Source organism: Elephas maximus, chromosome 15 (assembly GCF_024166365.1).
Source record: "Elephas maximus indicus isolate mEleMax1 chromosome 15, mEleMax1 primary haplotype, whole genome shotgun sequence".
NCBI lineage: Eukaryota > Metazoa > Chordata > Mammalia > Proboscidea > Elephantidae > Elephas > Elephas maximus.
In genome coordinates, this window is record NC_064833.1 from 50927018 (window position 1) to 50953609 (window position 26592).

At 36.3% G+C, this 26592-nt stretch overlaps 1 protein-coding gene across 1 annotated transcript in view; it reads left to right on the forward strand.

The window, feature by feature from the left end:
- PIP4P2 (phosphatidylinositol-4,5-bisphosphate 4-phosphatase 2) overlaps positions 1-26592 on the forward strand; it is a 71298-nt gene that overhangs the window by 35303 nt on the left and 9403 nt on the right. Inside the window, exons 2-5 of the mRNA XM_049854510.1 lie at positions 558-706; positions 5526-5632; positions 6862-6985; positions 22647-22699. Coding sequence (XP_049710467.1) covers positions 558-706; positions 5526-5632; positions 6862-6985; positions 22647-22699 — 433 coding nt within the window. The remainder of the gene's footprint in view (positions 1-557; positions 707-5525; positions 5633-6861; positions 6986-22646; positions 22700-26592) is intronic.

A 26592-nucleotide genomic window follows, 5' to 3' on the forward strand; every position in this document is an offset into this window, starting at 1 on the left:
TAGAGGACTCTCAAGACTATTGTCCTGAGATACTCTTCAAACCTTGAAACTAACGCCTGAGGTCACCTTGTAGCTAAGTAATAAATTGGCTCAAAAAATGATACTACCCATGAGTACTGTGCTCCTTTAAAAAATCACCTGAGACCAAAAAGTCAACAACTTCTTTAAAACAAAGAAAAGAAACTAGATTAATGGGAACGAAATAACCAGAATGGAAACAATGAGAAGCTCACATTTTGTGAAGAATATAACCAATGTCCTTAACAACTTGCTTAGAAATTGTTGAATGGGAACCTAAACTGCTGTGGAAACCTTTGCCAAAAACACAATAAAACGTTTAAAAAAAAAAAAAAAAGAATTATCTTACTTCACAAGCACAAGACGGTCTCAAGTTTGTTTATGCTGAAAAACTGGGATAAATTGGCTAATTTAAAAAATATAAACAAAAGAACATGAGAAAACTTTGATGGTTTCTACTTTACCTTTATTGTTTATATGTCACATAATATAACTATAATATCTCTGAGAGTCTGACTCAGTAACTAATGTCTTTTCAGCGGAACTCCCACCTCCATATACAGCCATTGCCAGTCCAGATGCCGGTGGTATTCCAGTAATAAACTGCCGTGTGTGCCAGTCTCTAATCAATTTGGATGGCAAGCTTCACCAGCATGTGGTTAAGTGCACGGTGTGCAATGAAGCTACAGTAAGTGGAGTTTTCCATTAATAAAAGCATAAATTGTTATTCAATGTCTTATCCCTTATCCAAAGTACTTCAATAATGTTACTTAAAAGTAGATGTGGGCTGGATACAAATGTAGAGGTCTTTTTTTATCCTTTCCTTCTTCTCTCTCTCTTTTTGTCTTTAAGAAAAATTTCATGGTGAATTTAAACATAATGTTGTTTGGTTCTTTATTTTCTAAAATGGGACAACTGATAATGGGCAGTTATTTATAGTTATCTTCAGTGTCTGTCCACATCATAAATAAGTTTATTCTGATTCTCACTAAAATAAAAATGTATCACATTTCAGTAAAAATGTAGACTTTGTCCTTAGTATGTGGAACATTATTTAAAGTTTTTTACACTTTTAGAATGTCATTTTGTTTTTTCTGGCTTTTGTGATTTATGCATTTATTACTGATATCTGTGGTAGGCTATTCACAAATAGCTTGCTATTTGATTCCAATTACTTTGTAATAATTTACTAAAATGTTCAAAAAAATTTAAAGGGCACATTTTCTACCGACCTTATACCATAACACCTTGGAAAGAGAAATTAAATTTTAAACCAACTGTTTACATTTCAAGTAATAAACTGGTCAAGAATGGACTGTGTAAGATGAAATACATTTCTACTTTCATGGTTACGCTTTATTTTTAAAATTTCAGTCCCTCTCAAATTCTGCAATTATACGGTGATTTAATTTTTGGCATTTGTATTTTCTTTTCTTTAGAAAATCTAAAAAACAGCTAGCAATTGTTATATCTCTAAGAACCATAAGGAAGCCCTGGTGCCGTAGTGGTTAAGTGCTACAGCTGCTAACCAAAAGGTCAGCAGTTCAAATTCACCAGGCGCTCCTTGGAAGCTCTTTGGGGCAGTTCTACTCTGTCCTGTAGGATCGCTATGAGTTGGAATCGACTCAATGGCAGTGGGTTTTTTTAAGAATCATTAATGTGAATATTGGGCTTTATATATTTTTTAATTGTTTTATTGTGATAAAAGTATAACAAAACATTTGCCAATTCAACATTTTTTGATGTACGGTTCAGTAACATTGATTACATTCATTATGTTGTGCAGCATCACCGCTCTGTTTCCAAATTATTCCACCACCACTGATAGAAACTCACTGCCCCTTAAACAATGATGCCCCTTTTCACCCTCTCTCCCACTCCTGGTAACCACTAATAAACTTTGATCTCTATACATTTGCCTATTCTAGATATGGGCTTTATGTGTTTTACAGGAAAGTCATAAATTAAAACCTTAAGTCGTCAAACAATGTATTTCATTATGAATATTTTCTTCCTTAAAGGACATCATTTATAGAAGAACTTTATTGTATAAATAGGTGATCCCCACAAGATCAGCTATTTTTAAGTTGAACGCTCTCTAGTAAATTCAGTTAGCATTAACTCTCTCAGTGCTCTTTGCACAATTGGCAAGAGATAAAGAGTTGTTAGACATAAATAGCAATTAAAAAAATACCAATACCTTAAAGGTTTCTTTGAGTTTCATAGTGGTGCTAATTTCTTCACATATTCCTCTACCCATAGCAACTTCTGTTCTTCAATGAATAGAAAAAAAAGGAATTTTAAGGCTTTATGTTTACACTTGGAAGTAAGCCGAGACAAAAGGCCAGTTGTCGTTGAGTTGATTCCAACTCATGGCAACCCCATATGTTTCAGAGTACAACTGTGTACCACAGGATTTTCGATGACTATGATCTTCCTTTCTGCTGAGGTGCCTCTGGGTGCATCCGAACCACCAGCCCTTCGGTTTGTAGTTGAGTGCTTAACCATTTGAGCAATTCAGTGGGGACAGACTAGGACTTTTATGCAGTAGTCTCAAAATCCCTGTGGATTTAGTCAACAGGGTCAATCTGACTACTTAGAAGTGATGAGTTCATGTAGGGTTAATGTACGTGTTCATACAGGGGTTTGGCTACAAATAAACTATTTCCAAGTTATGCTGAAATTTTCATATTACTGCTTTTGTGAAGAATAAAGAAATATAAATAACTGTGAGGATTCTACAGAAAGTGAATAGTATCTAATCATATTGCCATGTGTGGAATTGATAACGTTACAGAAGAGGAGAACAATGAAAAATTATTTGAGGAGGGCTTTATAGGGCCACTATGAGTCGGAATTGACTCCACGGCACTGGGTTTGGTTTTGGTTTGGTTTAACAGATAATGACTGGCTAATGTTTAAAATATAATCTTAAAGTTATCTATTTAAGAGGTGTTAGACAACTAGGACAGTCTCTGGGAAAGTTCTAGATAGGAAAGAACTGGTATAATGGACCAGGGTCCCTGTTTTCACTATCATTGTACCCCGTTCAGTTTTACTGTGATTCACTCTCCTCATGTCACCGAAACCAGGGTATCAGTGTGTCTACCCTCCTGAGCAGCCACCTTCAATAGGAATCTGATATCTCTGTGGAAATTAATTAAGGGAAAAAAAAAAAAAAGGCCAATAAAAGTTGTCTTTATTTTAATAGGTAGAATTGGGAGGAAAGCTAAGATTTGTGTTTTGTTTTGTTGTTGTCAGAAAAGATGGAAATGTCAGGAAGGTTTTGAGAATACAGAATTTAAGATTAAGGGAGAAGAATTTCTCAGACAAGATAATGGAAAACTTAAAAAGTTCTGGAGAAAGAGTGCTTGGCTGTGTAACTGATTATGAGACTATGTTTTGGAGGGTGATAGGCTGGGCTTCAAGTCCCAGTTCTGTCGTTTAGTAGCAATATTTCCTTGAGGACAGGACTTGTCTTAAACTGCAATTTGCTCATACAAAATGATATAATGAGAGGGTAGAGGGGGTTAGAAGCTGGCAAAATGGACGCGAAAAGAGAGAGTGGAGGGAGGGAACAGGCTGTCTCGTTAGGGGGAGAGCAATTGGGAGTATGTAGCAAGGTGTATGTAAGTTTTTGTGTGAGAGACTGACTTGATCTGTAAACTTTCACTTAAAGCACAATAAAAATTAAAAAAAAAAAAAGATATAATGATAATACCTACCTCAGAGGGTTACTGTTGGAATTACAGGCGTAGAGTGCCCAGCACAGTGCCTGGCACATGCAAGTATACTTTTTCAAATAAGACTATTAAAACATATGCATAAGGACAATATCCTTTTTTGTTTTTTCCTATCATTTCGCTGCAGACCAGGAACAACATGGACTGGCACTGAGGACCAGTGCTTGAGATCTAGTTCAGCCATCTTGTTTCATGAGGGGACTAGGGTCTAGAAGCAAGGTGGGAACAAATTACAAAAAAAATTTTGTTATTTGCCAAACAGATATTTAGTTACTGGTGAAGTTCAGAATGATAAAACTTAACTCAAATTTTATTTTTCTTGATACTTTAGATGCTATAGCTATCCAGCTTGATGTCTGTAAATCTTAAATATTCACATTTTCAGAGATATAGCTTAATAAATTAATACTTGCAGATTAATAAAAAGTTAGATGACAATTTTTATATATTTCTACAATTATTACTTAAAATGTTTTTATCTTTTTATCTCAAAATAATTGTAGACATACAGAAAAGTTATAAAAATAATAGTACAAAGAATCCCCATATGCCCTTCACCCAGATTCTTCAAATGTTAATATTTTATCACATTTACTTTCTCTAAAAAAGTGCCTTCTGTTTTTTTCTGAGCCACTTGAGGGTAATTGCTGATGTGGTGTTCTTATACCCCTATATACTTCAGAGTGGGTTTCCTAAAAACAAGGACATTGACTTACACAATCACAGCACAGTTACCAAAAGCAGGAAGCTATTAACATTGATATAATACTGTTATCAAATCTGCTGACCTAATTCATGTTTCCCAATTGTCTCACTAATGTCCTCTATGCAAAAGAAAAAAAAAATCACGTGAGACATTTGGTTGGCATGTTATTTTAGCCTCCCTTCAAATGAAACTTGGTCTGTTTTTGTCTTTTATTACCCTGGCATTTTTGAAGACTGCAGGCAAGAAAGTTTGTAGAATGTGCCTCAGTTTGAGTTTGTCTGATGGTCCCTCATGATGAGTCTCAAGTTACACATTTTTGGCAGAGTTGGAACAGGGGTGACATTCTGTTCCTCTGAGTACAAGCTTAAATCATAGCATTGAAAGGTGTTTTTGGTGGTGGACTTGCTTTTAAGTTTTAAAAAAATGTTAGTGTTAAGAACTATGACAAGTTTTTCTTTTTTTTAAAGCTAAAAAAAGAGAAAAAAAAAAAACCTTCGCTGTAGAGTCAATTTTGAATCATAGAGACACTATAGGACAGGGTAGAACTGCCCCATAGGGTTTCCAAGGAGCCGCTAATGGATTCAAATTGCAACCTTTTGGTTAGCAGCCGAGCTCTTAACCTTTGGGCCACCAGGGCTCCAAGATGCCGTAAAATTAATCATGTCTTGCATTCTAATAATAATAATATAGTTTAAGACTATTTTTATGGCACTTGCTCACCTTCCGTAAATGTTTGCATCTGGCTGGAGAGATGTCTTGTTAACTTTAAAGAGAAAACAACTTTTTGTGTGCACTCATTATTCCTCCCATATTGAAAGGCTGGTAAGAACTAGTTTTGAAATGTCCCCTTGGTAATTAAATCTCTATAGTCCCCAAAACATCACAGACTGCTTGCCAATGTTTGTGCTGTCTGAAACCACTTTTCCTTAAACTGTGCTTTAGTGGCACTATGAGAAACCTTAGTTTTAAAGGAATCGTTTCATTTTTAAGCATAAAAAAGCTTTGGCAATCCATACTTGGGTTAATATGCTATGTTTGGATTTTCTTTCCTTATCTAGCCAATCAAAAACCCTCCAACAGGGAAGAAATATGTTAGATGCCCTTGTAATTGTCTCCTCATTTGTAAGGACACATCTCGGCGAATAGGATGTCCAAGACCTAACTGGTAAGAGGCAGATTCATTCATTAATCCATTCATCCATTTGTTCACTCAACAAGTATTTATTAAAGGCTTATTATGTGCCAGGCTTTATTCTACACAGAATCTTTGTCCTCAAATTAATTACAGGATCTACATAATTTTTTTTCTTTATTCAAGGAATGATATGCTTAGTTTGAACTTAATGGTCGTAGGTATTCGTAAAACATAATATTCTCAAATGAGCAGTGCGTTTTTAGTGACTCATTGAACTTATTTAAAAATAATCAATTAGTGTTTTGTCATTATATACCTCATTGTATGCTAACTAGTCTCTACTGAATGTATCTAATAAATTCTTGAATAATTTGCAAATGCCAGGTACCATTATGGATATGCACAGATACAAGTATACCAGGTCCTTAACTATGCTTTTCTTCTGTGATTTATTTCTTTTCGACCTTTACATTTCATGGTGGACTGGAGAATAGGAAGGAAAAGAAGTTCCCATTTTGTTTTCTTTCAGACCTTGATTAAATAGGCGTCAAGGAATACCAGACAACTCAGAGAAATTTGATAACTCAGCATCCTGGTACCTTCATGGCACATACATATATGTTTATGTTGTAATATTTTAACATAAAATATTACAACTTTCTTTGCTGTTTTGGTATTTTTGTCCATGTGTTTAAATTATTTGCTTATCCTCTTTCTTTTTGATTAGTATATTTTTATTTAGTCTTCTATCAAGTACAAATTATCATACTGGAATTGTTTTCTGATTTAAACATATTAAAGCTTGGAAATGGCAGTTAAATGGTTCCCAAGGGCATTGATTAGGACATCTTAATATATGGTTCCTATCCCAGGTATGGAAACCCTGGTGGTGTAGTGGTTAAGTGCCAGGGCTGCTAACCAAAGAGCTGGCAGTTCGAATCTGCCAGGCGCTCCTTGAAAACTCTGTGGGGCAGTTCTACTCTGTTCTATAGGATCGCTATGAGTCAGAATCAACTTGACGCCACTGGGTTTGGTTTTTGTTTTTTTATCCCAAGTATAAAAATACCCTCATGTTTTCGCTTTTGAAAAACTGGATATTACCACTTTGCATTATCTTGACTCCAGAGCTTGACATTTGATTTATAAAACAAGTATGATGTGTTTTCAATGATATATTCCATGTCTTAGGCCATATATTGTAGGTTTTGCCCTCAGTTTATCTGTGGGATAATGAAATTATTTCCTGTCTCTTTCCATAGTAGACGCATAATTAACCTTGGTCCAGTAATGCTTGTTTCTGAAGAACAACCAGCTCAACCTGCATTGCCAGTGCAACCAGAAGGTACAAGAGTCGTGTGCGGGCACTGTGGAAACACATTCCTGGTAAGTAGAGACATCAACCTGTAAATATAAGTCATGATCACATGGAACTGACAACTGCTTTTATTCCCATAGTGTCGTCCAAGTAAAAATTGGTCAAAAGATTAAAATACAGCCTTTTTAGGAGAAGGCAGTGAATCAGAGCTGCAGTTGGTATATACAGCATGTTTTGTGAATTAAATAGGTGCCTCCTCTGGTTCGTCCAATTGCAAAAAGGAGCCTCTTTGGGTGAACCAATGAGAAGCCATCCTTTTATCCAGGCGTAGGCCGGGGCTGCGTTGGCTTGGTGAGCAACTGAATCTTAGCCTCACTCTCACCTCCTCAGCAGAGCACAGGTTGCACAATCTCATACAATGTCACTGTTTTATGGCTTTTAGATTCAGGAAAAATTCTTATTGTAATTTATCCAGTATTTTCTGATTTTTTTTTAAACTGTACTTGGAGTAAAGATAAATTCTGACGTCGATAGTTAACTAAACCATTGCATAGAAAGTAAAAAGGCCTAAGTAATTTGATATCAGCAAGAGTTATAGTTTTTTTTTTTTTTTTTTACTACTTCTAACTTCAACCTAAAGTTTGATTTTTAAAAAGTGAAATGTATAATAACTGACTCCATCAGGAATGCTAAGAACAGATTTTCTTTTGTTGCCCAAACTTCATAGGGGAAAAGAGATTTTCCATAAAATCTGAATATTAAAGGAAACTTCCAAGCTGTAGGAATGGGAAAGGCTGAGCTAGCAGTGGTCTAAAACCACCTTCTGTCACTAAGGGATGAACAAATTAAGAAAGAGTAGTGATTTGCCTTTTTATTTTTTTCTTCTAATTTTTTATTTTTATTACATCAATTCATATGCATAGTTTCAAATATCCAATAGAACTATAAAGCTTATAGGGAAAAATGGTGGTCATCTCCTTATCTATCTCCACCCAAATTCTCATCCCCCAAATACTTTCAACTTTAAGCTGCTCTTCTGGTATTTATGTCCATGTGTTTAAATTATTTGCTCATACTCTTTCCTTTTAATTACTGTATTTTTACGGTAATCTATGTTTGTTTGCCAACTGCACCCTCCCCAAGCAAGGTGCCAGTTTAGGAGAATACCTCAAGGTGGGAGGGCGTGGTTGGCAAACAAACATAGAACATGCACCTCATTTGCTTAAGAATAGAGTAATCACTTTTAGACATTACCCACTAACTTGTAAAACGCAAGTCATGATTTAGCACTCGTACCACCCATCTTCCTTTCCCATTCCGATACTCCCAATATAATTATAATTTTTTGTTCAGTTAGTACTTAGTGTTTACATTTTTAAGGTCCCTGAGTGGCATAAATGCTGTGCACTCGGCTGGTAACCAAAAGGTTGATAGTTCAAACTCGCCCACATACCATGGAAAAAAAGGCCTGGCAATCTGCTTCTGTAAAGATTACAACCAAGAAAATCTTGTGGGACAGTTCTACTCTGTAGTAGATGGGGTCTCTCTAAAGTCACAAATCAACAACAAAAACAGAATTGGCAACAAAAACTCTTAGTGTTTACATTTTTTATGATTAGTCAAATAATGTTCATAGCTAAGCCAAGTAATATACTACATTTTCTCTCCTGTATAACTTTAAATTTTCTTGAATTTTAAAATAATTGCCCCTCTTCCTTTTGGATTTATTTAATCTTCTATGCACAAATCAGTAGTTCTCCCCATATTATTTTATAGAAGCTCTGTCATTATAGTCAAACACATCAGGGAATCTTTTATTCAGGCATTCTGCTACATATCTGCCATCCTGAGATTTCCCTTCACCATCATCCTAGGAATTCCTTTTACCACTTTCTAGTGTTGGATCCCATACCATCCTCATGGTTCTTGGTTTACTCCATTATTTTGGTGGAGCACCTTCTCGTTTACTTTCTGAGAAAAGATGAAGGGAAAATAAATTTGAACATTTTTATTTCCGAAAATGTTCTTAACCTAATCTCATATTCACTTTATAATTTGTTCAAATGTAGAATCCTACGTTGCTAGTTGTTTCCTCTCAGAAATTTGAAGACTTTGCTCCATTGCTGATGCGAAGTTCAACTGCTAATCGGACTCTGATCCTTTCTATGTGGTTTTACTTTTTCCTCTTTATTCTCCGTTGTATTTCTTTTTGTGCTTTTATTTTCTCCAGTATTCTGAAATTTCATGAGGTTATGCTTTGTTCGGGGTTTTTTATGGTCTTTGTCTGCTTAGTCAGTGGGCCCTCTTAAAGTGTATTCATAAACTTAAGTTTTGGTAAATTTTCTTATACTATTTCTTTGGTTATTTCTCTGCTCAGTTTTCTTAGTTCTGTTTTTCTAGAACTCCTTCTATTAGACCAGTTGAACATTCTTTCTATTTCTCTGTCTCTTTTTGTTTTACTTTCTAGGTAGTCAACTTTATCTTCTAAACTGCACTAAAATTTTTCATTTCAGGTGATCTAACTTGGAACTTAATTATTTAGATCACCTGAAATGAAAAATTTTAGCTTAATTATCAAGAGCTTTCCTTTATCCTCTGATTGAGTTTTCCATTTTTATAGCATCCTCTTCATGGCATCTTTCTGAAGCTATTAATTATATTTTTTCTGAAGTTATAATCTTCTCTATGCCTCATATCTGTTTTCTCCCCACTTTGTCTCTGTTTTCTCCCCTACTTCTTTTCTGTTTGTTTTTCTTTTATAATAAAAGCTTTTTTATAAGTTCATTTATATTTGAGAGTAAGTCACTGATTAGAATCTGTATGCATACAGGCAAGAGGTAGAATTTTTTTTTCCATCTACTTTTTCTTTTTTTTAAGACTTTTTATGTATTAGTACCCATAAGTTTTTTTTTAGAGCCATTTTCTCTGGAGAAGAACAGTTGGGAGGGGTGAGCCTGGGGGGCAGCGTTTTAGGAGTTGAGAAAGGTAACTGGAATGAAGCTCTCATCTACTGTTCAGACTGTAGACTATAACCTAATTCTTTTGTTTTTAGAATAGTTTTTATTCTTGCCTTCTGCTGTGCCTGGTGTTCCTAGTCTACAGGCTTTAAGTCCAGTTCCTCTTCAGAATAAATTACTTTTCTCTTGCATATGTTGGGAGGGGTGGTTTTCTGTTTGTGGGCTGTGGAGGGAATGTTTAGAATCCATACTCCTGTTTTTATCTGTACCCCAAACCCCACATTTGGAAATACCTGGGGGCTTCAATATCTGAGCCATTTTGAGATTCTTCAGCATGAGCCACCTGCTTTTCTTTGGCATATCCCTTTGCAGGCAGGTAAGTTTTAGCATTCTCCCTTTCATTAAGTCAATTACAAAGTCTCTACCAGCTTTCCATTGTCCAAAAATTAGATGCTGTCTCCTTTCTGGTCTCTTTGTCCTTATTGCATTATATATTTTTAACTTCATTTAGTGTAATATTAGTATTTGAGGGAGGAAATGGAAATACATTCATCTACTCAATTTAACACATGCAACCAGAAGTGCTAGGATTTTTCTGATGCAATAGTAAGGCAAGGTAAATTACCTCCCTTGCATTTGTATTCATGTTGAGTAAATCTGTGATCAAATGCATAAATTAAAAAATATACTTGAAGAGGCTAGGTACCCAATTTCTTTAAAAAAAAAACTATATACTATTTAATATAAGACAATACACTCTAGTGACTGATAAATAATAAAAGAATTGACTAAATATATATTAAACATATTTATTATCCTTTTATGTAAACAAATTGTATCTTGAAAGAGATACCATTTAAAAATCTTCCAAATAGATTTCCTTTCAACCTACTACAGGGAGGATCCCCTTTTCCACAATTGCCTTGCATTTTGAGCAGCTATGTTTTATATTCCAAATCTTTGCCATTGATAATCATTGTAGCCACATAACAAATGAGATAATTTTATTTATTCAACAATGTATGTTGAATGTGTACAAGGCACTGGTCTAGTGCTGGGCAAACAGTGATGCACAGGAAGACACGGTCCCTGCCCTCATGGAGTTTTCTAATCTAATAGGAGAGCAAAGACAATTAAAATGAGCAATTATAATGAAATGCATTTGGACTACAGTAGGGAAAGTGTGGAGTGCTCTTAGCATGTGGATAGTAGCTCCTTGCCTAGACTTCTTTTTCCTGGAGGAAGTGACATTATCCAAAGAGTAATGGAGAATCATAGTAGAGCTTTATGCTTAATTGTGTACACGTGGTTGCTTTGTATAGACTGGATTGGATTGCAGAGAAACAAACTTGGAGGGGCAAGGAGACTAGATGTTTGGCTTTTATCATTCAAAAAATGATGACTGTCTTAAACGATAGCAAGCGGCCATCCAAGATGCATCAATTGGTCTCAACCCACCTGGAGCGAAGGAGAGTGAGGAACACCAAAGATGCAAAGTAATTATTAGCCCAAAAGATGGAAAGGGCCATATAAAGCAGAGACTACATCAGCCTGAGACCAGAAAAACTAGATGGTGCCTGGCTACAGTCAATGACTGCCCTGACAGAGAACACAACAGAGAACCCCTTAGAGAGTAGGAGAGCAGTGGGATGCAGACCCCAAATTCTTGTAAAAAGACCAGACTTAATGTTCTGATTGAGACTAGAAGGACCCCAGAGGTCATGGTCCTCAGACCTTCTGTTAGCCCAAGACAGAACCATTCCCAAAGCCAACTCTTCAGATAGGGATTGAACTGAGCAATGGGATGGAGAGGGATACTGGTGAGGAGTGAGCTTCTTAGATCAGGTGGACACTTGAGACTATGTTGGCATTTTCTTCCTGGAGGGGAGATGAGCAGGTAGAGGGGCTTAGAAGCTGGCGAAATGGACATGAAAAGAGAGAGTAGAGGGGAGGAGTGTGCTGTCTCATTAGAGGGAGAGCAACTAGGACTATGTAGCAAGGTGTATATAAGTTTTTGTATAAGAGACTGACTTGGTTTGTAAACTTTCACTTAAAACACAATTTAAAAAAGGTTAAAAAAATACATAAGCAAAAAAAAATGATGACTGTGGTTGGGAATAGCATAAAGAATTTGAGAGAATTGACAGTACTAGGATGGATAAGGGAGTGAGAAAAGAAGAATCAGATACCTGTTCAAAGGTTTGTATTTAGTTTTTTGGAATCTGGCAGTGAATTCTAGGGAATGATGCAAATTGAGAGGTTAGGTAGATATGTATGTGACATGGTCTTTTACTATTTTTAAAAATAATTTATGCATTTAGATACTTTTACTTCCCAGCTTAAAATTGCTAAGATAATATGCTTTTTCTTAATTAATATTTAATGCTTATAATTTAATACTTAACAATTTATTTTAAAAACTGGCTCTTTCTTACTTAATATTCATTGTAAATAATAACATCATATTAGTAAATAATAATACATTAACATAATAATTATGATTAGAACCTTAATTCTTTAGCAGGAAAGGGTGTTTTGAATTCATATATGGTATGTAAAGATAAGTACAGGATTTTAAAGTTCCTGGAAAACAATACTTTGGTTCCTTGGGTTCCATGCCTGTAGGATGGGTATTGTTTTAAGAGTTTCGGATTAATGAGAGATACTCAGTACCATGAAGAATACACTGACTGCAAAGCTCTTGATTCTGGCTTGAGAACTCAGCCTTATCCTTATTATTATGCTATCATGAATAATCTTATATCCTTTGTAGTATGTTCTTTGCCCTTCAGACTTTTTATTATTAGGGCAATTCATTTATTTATTCCTTACCTTGTTTCAGCCTTGGTTTAAAGGTCCAAAAGCAACTGAGTCACAAAGACACATTAAATTCAATAGGATTAAAAGATAAATTTGAGAAAATCAAGAAGAATGAAAAACAGGCCAGAAAAATGTGATGAAGTCATGGATAAGATAAAAATATAAGCACGCATATAGGGTTTAGTCATGCACAGTTGATAAAATTGGGGTGAATTTTAGTGCTGTGGTTTCCAGCAGTCAATGAAAACAGGAAATCTTGATATAAGATATTTATGATTTTTTTTTTAAAGGTTACTTAGGAGAATATTAGAATACTGAGACCTCAGAGAGCTATTTCCCGTGGATTAAGATTAAAAAACAAAACAAAAAAACCAAACCAACAACAACAAAAAACAGTGTAATGGACAGTGTTCTCAACATCATCTGTCTGTTTATAATAACACTTTTTAATATATTAGTATTATAATGCTTAAGTTAAATTTGCTAGTAATTCACATTACTCATTTTATTAATTTTGACAGCCTAGCTGGAACTGTGAACACAATTTAGAGTAGCTAGCTCGTTTTTCCTGAAGTGTATTCAATGGAACACTCATTTCATAGGATAATAATAGGTACTGTATGAGTAATGAATCCCTGGATGGTGCAAATGATTAAGCACTCGACCACTAACTGAAAGATTGCCAATTTGAACCCACTCAGAGGCAGCTCAGAAGGAAGGGCTGGCCTTCAACTTCTGAAAGGTCTCACAGCCTTGAAAACCCTATGGAGCACTTCTACTCTGCACATATGGTGTTGCCATGAGTCAGAATTAACTCGATGGCAAGTGGTTTGGTTTTTGGTTTGTGTGAGTAAAGAGTTGCATGGTCATTGGGAATTTCTAGGATAAAAAAAGTTGAACATTGGTCTAAGTAAAGCAAATTACCATCCATAAAGTGGGTGGACCTCATCCAATCAGTTGAAGGCCTTAAGAGCAAAAAAGAGGTTTCCTCCAGACCACAAATAGATGTCTTGCCGGAATTCCCTCTCACCTCCAGTGCCTGCCCTACTGATTTTGGGGCATAGGCTGCCAGAATCTTCATTGTATCACCTGACAGATGGAGTTTGAACCGATCCACTGCCATGATCACATGAGCCAATACCTCAAAATAAATCTCTGTCTACGTATAGACATCTCTCATGGATTGAATTGTGTCCCCCCCAACTATGTATTAACATCCTCGTCCCTGAACCTATGGATGTGATACTGTTTAGAAATACGGCTTTTCTTTTGTTAGGCTAATAAGGTAATACCATAATAGGGTGGGTCCTAAATCTAATCATTTCTGAGTTAAAAGAGCAAAATAGAGACACACAGGGGGAAGATGCCATCCGAAGACAACACCCAGGACAGATGCATCTACAAGCCCAGGGCACCAAGGATTATGGCAGCTACTAGAAGCTTTATGTAACATTTCCAGGTATTTTTTAGCCTCCAGACTCTTTTTGAGGGAATCATATAACCACAGTAGTGTTTTGAGGGGCATTGTTAGAAAACAATTTTATAGAAGAATAGAGACAATATATATAGCTTTCAGCTAATTATCCGTGAATATAAAGATGTTTCTTAAGACAACCATGTATCAGAGAGTTTGATAGTACATTCTATGGGGGAAGGTGTTCTCTGTTATTGATGAAAGGCAGATCCAGATGCTTTTCTAATTGATAAACAGACTGCAAGATTGATCTTCTCCAACAAAAACTAACACAACCCACAATATGTGCTGGAATCAGAGAAAATGGTTCAAACTTTGCCCTGAAGTGGGCCAATATGGTATTTTCACGTAGGGTCAGATTTTCTTCACCTGGACAGTGGCACAAATGGTTTGGAGCCATGGCCAAGAGTGATACTAGTTTTAACTTGGACATACTTCAGAGTAAGAGTTACCAATTGCCTATCATATCTATTTTTAAAAAATTACAATAAAGTGCAATAGAGTTACCAGTTTTAGTAATAACTGTATAATTTCTTTAAGTATAATTTTCTTATCAACCTTCTAAGATAGGTTGCAAAATATATCTTGGGGAAAATAAGTTCATCTGTCACCTAGAATGGTGAAAAGTAAGTCAATTAGATATTGGAAGATCTCACCTAAAAATTACTGGATTTTAGAGCAATTGCTCTTAATCTTTCTGATAGCAATTAGATAAGATTATTTATCTGTTGAAACTTCCAGGTTCTGGCAGTAAAATTTTAAGAGCACAGAGGCTGCATTTTAGGTAACAGAACAGTAGTAAGTTGCCTTCATTTAAAAGCACAGATATTTGCATTTGTTTCAATAAATTATGCTGAAATTATTTCTAAAAATAGATGTTTTTCAGTTCTTAGTTTGCTGCCTTTAAGTGAGTACTTCGGGACAGCAACAAAATCAGATGTGTTAGGTTGCTGGCTGTGTAACTTACTAATTTCACAAATTCTCAGCTGTTTGTCAATTATAATTGTATTTACCATGCATAATCTATGCCAGGAGCCCTGGTGGCACAGTAGTTAAGAGCTCATCTGCTAACCAAAAAATCCTCAGTTCAAATCCACCAGCTGCTCCTTGGAAACCCCATGGGGCAGTTCTGCTCTGACCTATAGGGTCACTATCAGTTGGAATCAGCTGTGAGTTGGAATCAACTCCACAGCAACAGGTTTTTTCGTTTAATCTATGTTAAGAGGAAGAATGTTATGAAATGATAATATTTGACTAAATAATATCCTTAGGTTGGTTATCTAAAATTCTAAAATTCCTATATATCATCGTCTGTCAGCTTGTTGTAGTGTGGTGGCTTGTGCATTGCTATGATTCTGGTAGCTATGCCATTGGTATTTCAAATATCAGCAGGGTCACCCATAGTGTACAGGCTTCAGCAGAGCTTCAAGACTAAGACAGACTAGGAAGGAGGACCTGCGATCTACTTCTAAACAAACTGACCAGTGAAAACTTATGAATAGCAACAGTACACTGTCTGACATAGTGCCAGAAGATGAGCCCCTCAGGTGGGAATGCTCTCAAATACAACTGGGAAAGAGCTGCCTCCTCAAAGTAGAGTCGACCTTAATGACTTGGAGGAAGTAAGGCTTTCAGGACCTTCATTTGCTGATTTGGCATGACTCAAAACGAGAAAAGTTGGAAACATTCATTAATAATCAAAAAATTGAATATACGAAGTATAAATCTAGGAAAATTGGAAATCTTGAAAAATGAAATGAAACAAATAAAGATTGCTATCATAGATAAAAAATAGACACTGTTATTGTTGTTAGGTGTCATCAAGTTGGTTGCAACTCATAGCAACTGTGTGTACCACAGAATGAAACACTTCCTGGTCCTGTGCCATCCTCACAATCGTTATGATTAAGCTTATTGTTGCAGCCACTGTCAGTTCATCTCTTAGAGTGTTTTCCTCTTTTTTGCTTACCCTCTATTTTACGAAGCATGGTGTCCTTCTCCAGGAACTGGCCCCTCCTGATAATATGTCCAAAGTACGTGAGGCAAAGTCTCACTATCCTCAATTCGTGCTGACTTGTTTGTTCTTCTGGCAGTCCATGGTTTATTCAATATTCTTCACCAACACCATAATTCAAAAGCATCAATTTTTCTTTGGTCTTCCTTATTCAGTTTCAGCCTTTGTATGCATATGAGGCCATTGAAAATATCATGGAGTTAGTCTTCAAAGTGACATTGTTGCTCTTCAACCCTTTAAAAAGGTCTTTTGCACAGATTTGCCCAATGCAATATGTCTTTTGATTTCTTGACTGCTGCTTCCATTGGCATTGATTGTGGATTCAAGAAGATGAAATCCTTGACAACTTCAATCTTTTCTCCATTTATCATAATGTTGCTTATTGGTCCATTTGTGAGGATTTTTGTTTTCTTCATGTTGAGGTGTAATTGATACTGAAGGCTGTAGTCTTTGATCTTTGTCAGTAAGTGCTTTAAGTCCTCTTTGCTTTCAGCAAGCATCGGCACATCACAGATTGATAATGAGTCTTCCTCCAATCCTGATGCCCCGCTCATCATGTAACCCAGTGTCTCAGATTATTTGCTAAACATACAGATTGAAAAAGTATGGTGAAAGGATATAACCCTGACGCACACATTTCCTGTTTTTAAACCACATGATACCCCCTTGTTCTGTTTGAACAAATGCCTCTTAGTCTATGTATAAGTTCTGTACGAGCATGATTAAGTGTTCTGGAATTCCCATTCTTCAAAATGTTGTCCATAATTTGTTATGGTTAACAAATTGACTGCCATTGCATAGTCAATAAAACACAGGTAAATATCTTTCTGATGTTCTCTGCTTTCAACCAAGACCCATCTGATATCAACAGTGATATCTCTAGTTCCACATCCTCTTCTGAATCTGGCTTGAATTTCTGGCAGTTCCCTGTTGTACTGCTGCAACTGCTTTTGAATAATCTTCGGTAAATTTTACTTGCATGTGATATTAATGATATTGCGCTATAGTTTTCCCATTCTGTTGGATCACCTTTCTTTGGAATGGGCACAAATATGACTCTCTCAGTTAGTTGAAATTAGTGAGGCATTAGTGAGATGAAATGGATTGGTATTGGCCATTTAGAATTGGACAATGAGATGGTGTACTATGGTAAGAATGAGAAATTGAAAAGGAATGGTGTACCTTTCATCTTCAAAAAGAGTATTTCAAGATCTATCCTGAAGCATAACGCTGTCAGTGATAGAATAATATCCATATGCCTACAGAGAAGACCAGTTAATGAAAATATTATCAAATTTATGCACCAACCACCAACGCTGTAAATGAAGAAATCAAGCATTTTTACCAACTTCGCAGTGTGAAAATGATCAAACATGCATTCAAGATGCATTGATAATTGCTGGTGATTAGAATTCAAAAATTAGAAAAAAAGAAGAAGCAGTAGTTGGACAATATGACCTTGGTGATTGAAACGACATTGGAGATCACAGGATAGAATTTTGTAGTAACAACAACTTATCCATTGCAAATACCTTTTTTCAACAACATAAACAGTGACTGTACATGTGGACCTTGCCAGATGGAATACACAGGAATCAAATAAACTACATCTGTGGAAAGAGATGATGGAAAAGCTCAATATCATCAGTCAAGACAAGGCCAGCGGCCGACTGCGGAACAGACCATCAGTTACTCATATGCAAGTTCAAGTTGAAACTGAAGAAAATTAACACAAGTCCAAAGTATGACCTTGAGTATATCCCACCTGAATTTAGAAACCATTACAAGAATAGATTTTATGCATTGAACACTAATGGCCAAAGACCAGACAAGTTTGGAATGCCATCAAGGACATCATGCATTAAGAAAGCAAGAGGTCATCAAAAAGACAGGAAAGAAAGAAAAGACCAAAATGGATGTCAGAAGAGACTCTGAAGTTTGCTCTTGAATGCAGAGTAGCTAAAGTGAATGGAAGAAACAATGAAGTAAAAGAGCTAAACAGAAGATTTCAAAGGGGGCTCAAGAAGACAAAATAAGTTATTATAATGATATGTGCAAATACCTGGAGTTAGAAAACCAGAAGGAAAGGACACATCTAGTATTTCTCAAACTGAAAGAACTGAAGAAAAAATTCAAGCCTTGAGTTGCAATATTGAAGGATTCTACAGATATAATATTGAATGATACAGGAAACATCAAAAGAAGATGGAAGGAATAGAGTCACTGTACCAAAAAGAATTGGTTGATGTTCAAACATTTCAGGAGGTAGACATGATCAAGAACCGATGGTATTGAAGGAATAGAAGTCCAAGCTGCACTGAAGGCATTGTCACAAAACAAGGCTCCAGGAATTGATGGAATATCAATTAAGATGATTCAACAAACATGCATGCTGGAAGTTCTCACTCATCGATGCCAAGAAATTTGGAAGACAGCTATTGAGCCAACCAACTGGAGGGGATCCATATTTGTGCCCATTCCAAAGAAAGGCGATCCAAAAGAATGTGGAAATTATCGAACGAGAGCATTAATATCACAGACAAGAAAAATTTTGTAGAAGACAATTCAAAAATAGTTGCAGCAGTACACCAACGAGGAACTGCCAGAAATTCAAGCTGAATTTAGAAAAGGATGTGGAAAAGAGTCATTATTGCCGATGTCAGATGGATCTTGGCTGAAAGCAGGGAATACCAAAAAGATGTTTACTTGTGTTTTATTGACTATGCAATGACAGTCAGCTGTGTGCATCGTAACTGATTATGGATAACATTACAGAAGGAATTCCAGAACACTTAACTGTGCTCATGTGGAACCTGTAGACAAAGAGGCAGTCATTCAAATAGAACAAGAGGATACCTTGAGGTTTAAAATTGGGAAAAATGTGCATCAGGGTTGTATCATTTCACCGTACTTATTCAATCTATATGCTGAGCAAATAATCTAAGAAGCTGGAGTATATGAAGAAGAGCATGGCTTCAGGATTAGAGGAAGACTCATTAACAACCTGTGATATGCAGATGACACAACCTTTCTTGCTTAAAGTGAAAAGGACTTGAAGCACTTACTGATGAAAATCAAAGACTACAGCCTTCGGTATGGATTACATCTCAATGTAAAGAAAACAAAAGTCCTCACAACTGGATCAATAAGCAACATCACGATAACCCATTGCCCTCGAGTTGATTCCAGCTCATAGTGACCCTATAGGACAGAGTAGAACTGCCACATAGGGTTTCCAAGGAGCAGCTGGTGGATTCAAACTCCCGGCAGTTGAGCTCTTAACCACTGTGCTACCAGGGCTCCAACATGATGATAAGGGGAGAAAATATTGTAATTGTCAAAGATTTCTTTCTACTTGAATCCACAATCAATGCCCATAGAATCAGCAGTAATCAAAAGATGTATTGCATTGGGCAAATCTGCTGCAAAAGACCTCTTTAAAGTGATAAACAGCAATGATGTCACCTTAAGGACTAAGATCTGCCTGACCCAAGCATTGGAATTTACAGTGGTCTCATATGCATGCAAAAGCGGTACAATGAATAAGGAAGACCGATGAAGAATTGATGCCTTTGAACTATGATGTTGGCAATGAATATTGAATGTACCATGGACTGCCAGAAGAACAAACAAATGTGTCTTGCAAGAAGTACAGCCAGAATGCTCTTTAGAAGCAAGGATGGCAAAACTTCATCTCTTATACTTTGGACATTTTATTAGGAGGGACCAGGCCCTGGAGAAGGACATCGTGGTTGGTAAAGTAGAGGGTCAGTGAAAAAAAGGAAGGCCCTCAATGAGATGGATTGAGACAGTGTCTGCAGCAGTGGGCTCAAACACAGCAACGATTGAGAGGATGGCACAGGACTGGGTATTGTTTTGTTCTATTGTGCCTATGAGGTGGAACCTACTGGGTGGTGTCAAAAGATAACGATACCAGCATGTTAGCTGTCAGGTTTGAATTTTGAGTCACTCTCAACTCAAGTCTTCCTTAATTGCCTCTTCTGCTCCTTAAATTTATTATTTATAAATAAAATTTGATGTGGCATTACAAGTTCAGAAACTATCCTAAAATTAATAACAAAAAGATAAAGTACTCAATATGATTTTTGTACTCTTTTTAATGTGTTGTATAAATTTCTGTAGAAATCTATATAACTCCTTCTAGCATATTCTAGAATTTTTACTATTAAGAGTAAAATTTGGAATAAATTACTTTTTCTTATGTATTATGAGAAAAAGGTTTAATGGTACCTGAAAAAATACAGCCTTATTTTGGCATTCTTGGATATTAAAAAATAATAATTTTGAAAAGAGAATGAACACTTATGTAAAGTTTTTTTTTTTTTTTTAGTTTATTTATCTTGGGACTATGTGTTCCTACGGTGACTGAAAGAGATCATATCAGGGTTAACTAGCTTTAATAAGGTTTGAAATAAAAATGAAGAAAAAGGAGTCCAGGTAGATCTAGTTTTGTTTGCTTCTTTTTCTAAAGCTAAATGAAGGCCAAAAACAAAAATGCATTAAATACTTTGTAAAAATTATCTTCCATTGTGTGGAAAACCTGAATACGCATAGCTTATTAAAGCCCCACCAAACTTAGAATTTGAGAGTTCCAAAAAAAAAAATTTTTTTTTTTCTTTTAATATGGAGCCCCGATGACACAATGGTTAAGTGCTCAGCTGCTAACAAAGATGTTGGGAGTTCAAACCCACCGAATTGCTCCATGGAGGAAAGATCTGGTGATCTGCTTCTGTACAGATTACAGCTTAGAAAACCCTGTGGGGCAGTTCTGCTCTGTCACGTGGGGTTGCTGTGAGTCAGAATTGACTTGATGGTACCTGTCTTAGTCATCTAGGGCTGCTATAACAGAAATACCACAAGTGGATGGCTTTAGCAAAGAAAAATTTATTCACTCATAGTTTAGGAGGCTAGAAGTTCTAATTCAGGGTGCAAGCTCTAGGAGAAGGCTTTCTCTCTGTGTCACCTCTGGGGGAAGGTCCTCGTCATCGATATTGCCCTGGTCTACGAGCTTCTCAGCACAGGTATGCCGAGTCCAAAGGTCGCACTCCTCTCCTGGTTCTTCATTCATAGTGTGAGGTCCCAATATTCTCTGCTCACTTCTCTCTTTTATAACTCAAAAGAGATTGGCTGAAGATAAAACCTAATCCTATAGATTGAGTCCTGCCTCCTTAACATAACTTCCTCTAATCCTGCCTTATTACATCATAGAGGTTAGAATTTACAGCACGTAGGGTAATCACATTAGATCACAAAATGGTGGACAGTCACACAATACTGGAAGTCATGGCCTAGCCAAGTTGACATACATTTTTAGGGGGCAGAATTCAATCCACAACAGTATCTAACAATGAAAAGGGGAATGAGTAAACAAAGATTAATTTTAATAAAGAAAAAGTTGCTTTGAAGATAAAACTGCTGAAGTAATTAAAGAATTACCCCAAAAAGTATAAAGGAAGTTAACCCTTTACAAGAAGTTATATATAAAGGTAGAGGAGATAGAAAGTGAGAAATGTATTTTTTTTAATATATGTGCTAAAGATTTACCTTGAATTTATAGTGCACATTCCCTCAAAGACATTAACCTACTACTGTTAAGTCATTTCAAGTATCTGAATAACTTTCATATGAGGTAGGTGGCACATTTTTTTAATCTACATTTATTTACAAGGATGAAAATTGAAAGAGAAATTTGTGTGATAGAAGTAGTGTGTTTTTGTTACATAGTGTAAGCAATGACATAACAGGAAGAAAAATGTCCTGGCTTTAGTTCTGCCTCTATCTCATTTCTTTATTTTCTTTGCAGATTTGCAGAATGAATAGTTGTAGTTTAGTCTTTTGTCTAAATAGTCATGTATTTAAAAGGCTGACCCTCAAGATTAAAAGGAAAAACAACTTTGAAAGTACTTGAAATTTTAAAAAATATTTTGTTGTTGAGAATGTACACAGCAGAACATACACCAATTCATTAGTTTTTACACGTACAATTCAGTGACATTGATTACATTATTCAAGTCGTGCAACCATTCTCACCCTCCTTCTCTGAATTGCTCCTCCTCCATTAATGTAAACTCACATCCCTCTAAGTTTCCTATCTGATCTTTCAAGTTGCTCATGAAATATGTGTTTATTCCCTGAGAGTGAACTGAGACATAAAGCTGAAAGAAATGACCCTAATTATGGCATGACATTCAGCCTTCTTTGCAAGCAAACCTGGGTTGCGTCAGAGCCTTGGAAAAGTCATGGGAACATTTCAGAGGCGAATCCTAACCTTTTTTAATTTAAGGAGGGGAAGAAGAGTTGGTGGCCAAAAGCTCTGTAACCATGAGAAAGTGATGGTTTCTGCTGTGAACCCTAATGATATTTAAACTAAAAGAAACATCTTATCAGATTGGACATTTTTCAGTTGTTTTTCTTTTCAATTCCTCTCTTTATTTATTTTACAGTGGATGGAATTGAGGTTCAACACTCTGGCAAAATGCCCACACTGCAAAAAAATGTAAGTTGTTTACCATTGCAGATACTTTTTAGAAGCACTTGAGACCAATTTAAAGAATTCAGAATTCTCATTTAAGGCAGTTCTGATTTTAAGACATTCTGTGGGATGAATGCATGCTAAATATATTTATGCTGTTCAAGACTTTAAAAAAAAGACATCTTTACATTAATTCATATATTCCATTTTGAAATTAAAACGATTGGGCTTGATTATCATTCTCTGAAGGAAATCGGTTTCTAAGAAAATGAAATTATTAAAAGTATGTGTGTCTGTGTGTGTGTGTGAATGATACATACTTCTATGTATTATATGTATTTCCATAAAAGTGAATGAAATTAAATTGTAAATATCTTCACTGATAACAATAAATTGGATTTAAAAAATCTTGTGGAAAATAAAAAGCAGAGACTTATTAGCAAAGCAAGCTATGTGCTAGGCAGGGTAATAGTTGCTTTATATTAAACACATATTCTAGCTGTAATCTTTACAACAACTTGGAATCCAGAGAATATTCATCTTATAGATGAGGAACTGTTAGGGAGGCTAAGAATTTTTCTCAAGTGACTTACTTGGTTAATTATTTTAGAACAATGGTGATATTTTATAATAATAAAGAAGTATTGAATTCTAGATAGTCTATGATTTGTTAAACTATCACAAGACAGTGTATTTCCTGTGAATAAGAATCTGCACGAATTACTTAGGGAACAGCTTGCATAGAAATTCACATGGAATCAGTCAGCTTAAACACCATTATACGAAGAATGTCTATAGAACTGAATCCACGTGGTAAATGTGGGAGCGCTCAGGGCATTCATTACTTCTCAGGGCGTCCATTACTTATTTGAGCAAGGATGCTGTTACCACATGAACATTCATGGCTGGTGTCTAGATCTCTTTTCCTTTTGAATATTCTTCATAACAAAATTATGGATCATCTGGTGAAATAAAATTCTTAGGTACAATTTTATTTCTTTAAACACAAATCCCAAATATCCTAAAATTATTTTTACATTAGAAGAATTACTAAATCATTACTGTAAAACAAAGCCTATCATGTGTTTATCTCACAAACCACATGGGGAAAGCTGCCTAGAAGCATTTTCTTAACTCACTTTTTTTTTCATGCAGTAACTGGGGCTGTTGTAGCTGAAGATGAAGTTTCTCTTTTATTTGGGCCACTTGTGACCACCATAGGGCAGGAGATGTGGTCCTAGTATTCTGAAATAGAATTTATAATGTGTTTCCATACAAATGTTATAATGGACCTAGACTATTGGGAAAGTCAATTTTATTCTGCTATCTTGTTCCTGGAACAAAATTCTTATTTTTCCATACCTGAGCAATGCTGCTGTCATCTGCTACAGTGATTTACTTACTCACTCTCCTGTTCTAATCTTATCCTATTCTTAAGCACTACTTAATAAAGTCTTCTCTGGTCACCACTGGAAATGTTATTGTAAATAACATTGCCTGGTCGCTATGAGTCAGAATCGACTCGACGGCACTGGGTTTGTTTAGTTTTGGTTGGTTCCTTTTTTAGCTCTGGTGGTACTGTGGTTTAGTGCTCAGCTGCTAACTGAAAGGTTGGTGGTTCGAACTACCAACTGCTCCATGGGAAAAAGATGTGGCAGCCTGCTTCCGTAAAGATTACAGCCTTGGAAACTCTTTGGGGGCAGTTCTGCTCTGTTCCTGTAGGATAACTATGAGTCAGAAGCTACTCAAGAGCAATGAGTTTGGTTTTTTGGGTTCTTTTTTCCCCTCTGAATTTCCGTAGCTCTAACTACACTAGCATTTCCCAGGTGTCCCACACAATCCAAGAGTTCTAAAGGATGTTCATAGTTCTAAAGGACAAGGTGAATAAATCAAAGGTTGAGTAGTTAGGTAGTTGAGAAACATTGCATGACTCTCTCCTCTTGAAGATTCAATAACCACATTTTTGTACGTTACGGACTCTTGACTTTCACATCGAGGAATATGGAAGATTAGTTAACTATAACGAACATCCTTTGAAATGCATAGCTCGGCTCATATGAAAGTTGAGAAATTCATGAGGAACTGATACCCAGGAGTATCCTGAGGATGTTTGTCAATACTAGAGACACGAGCCTTGGATTTCAATGTTTATTCATGTGAAGAACAGGAGAGAAGCCTTCACCCTGCAGAAGAGGAAAGAGTTGGAATAAAGCCCTCTCTCCCCGCAAAAAGTACTCAAAGGGCTATCTTCCATGAGGAGAGTCAGGGGAAAAATAATTCATCAGTAAAGGTTACAAAATGGAGGGGATAGAAGGTCTCTCCTGAGAGTTTATAAGAATAGTGAGTTTGAGGCTTGTATTTATTTATCGTTTGTATCGTGGAGGAAAACACAGTCTGGAAATTAAAGTGGTTGAAGGTTGGTATTATTCAAGGGAGCCTGTTGTTTGTTGTTAGGTGTCGTCCAGTTGTTTCCAACTCACAGCGAGCCTACAGGATGATACACTGCCTGGTCCTGTGTCATCCTAATGATTGCTGCATGTTTGAGCCCATTGTTGCAGCCACCGTGTCAATCTATATCATTAACAGTCTTCCTCTTTTTCACTGACCCTCTGGAAACCCTGGTGGCATAGTGGTTAAGTGCTACAGCTGCTAACCTAAAGGGTCGGCAGTTTGAATCCACCAGGTGCTCCTTGGAAACTCTATGGGGCAGTTCTACCCTGTCCTATAGGGTCGCTGTGAGTTGGAATCAACTCTACAGCACTGGGTTTGGTTTGGGTTCTGCTTTACCAAGCATGAAGTTCCTCTCCAGGGACTGGTCCCTCCTGATAACACGTCCAAAGTATGTGAGACAAAGTCTTGCTGTCCTTGCTTCTAAGGAGCATTCTGGTTGTATTTCTTGCAAGACAGATTTGTTCGTTCTTCTGGCAGTCCATGGTATATTCAGTATTCTTCAACAACACTATAATTCAAATGCATCAATTCTTCTTCGGTCTTCCTTATTCATTGTCCAGTTTGCACACGCATATGAAATGATTGAAAATACCATGGCTTGGGTCAGGCACACCTTAGTGCTCAAGGTGACATCTTTGCTTTTTAACACTTTAAAGAGATCTTTTGCAGCACATTTGCCCAATGCAATACATTATTAGATTTCTTGACTGCTGTTTCCATGAGCATTGATTGTGCATCCCAGTAAAATGAAATCCTTGACAACCGCAATCTTTTCTCTGTTTATCATGATGTTGCCTGTTGGTCTAGTTGTGAGGGTTTTTGTTTTCTTTATGTTGAATTGTACTCCATACTGAAGGCTGTAATCTTTGATCTTCATCAGTAAGTACTTCAAGTCCTCTTCACTTTCAGCAAGCAAGATTGTGTCGTCTGCATATCACTGGTTGTTAATGGGTCTTCCTCCAATCCTGATGCCCCATTCTTCTTCATATAGTTGAGTCTAAACCCAAAACCAAACCCATTGCCATTGAGTCAATTCCGACTCATAGTGACCCTATAGGGTAGACTAGAACTGTCCCATAGGTTTTCCGAGCCTGGAAGAATCAAATTACAATTCTCAGTGAATAAAGGCAATGCTAAACCATGCCTGCCAGAATTTCTTAGACTAAGATCTGCCAAAATAAATTTTCAATAAAAAGTGAACCAAACACATGTGGAAATAAGATATCATGAGCTAGAATCAGCATGGATAAAAAGCAGCAGAAATAGACTCCAAGGGCTTCAGATACTAAAATTATTAGATAAGAATATGTTGTAATCACGTAAAAATGTTTTTAAAAGTAAGAGATAAGAGACTATAAAAAATGACAACACACGCACAAAAACCAGGATACTAATGTTCACAGCAACTTTATTCATAATAGCCAAAAACTGAAAACACCCTTGCCTGTAAGGAGCATTCTGGGTGT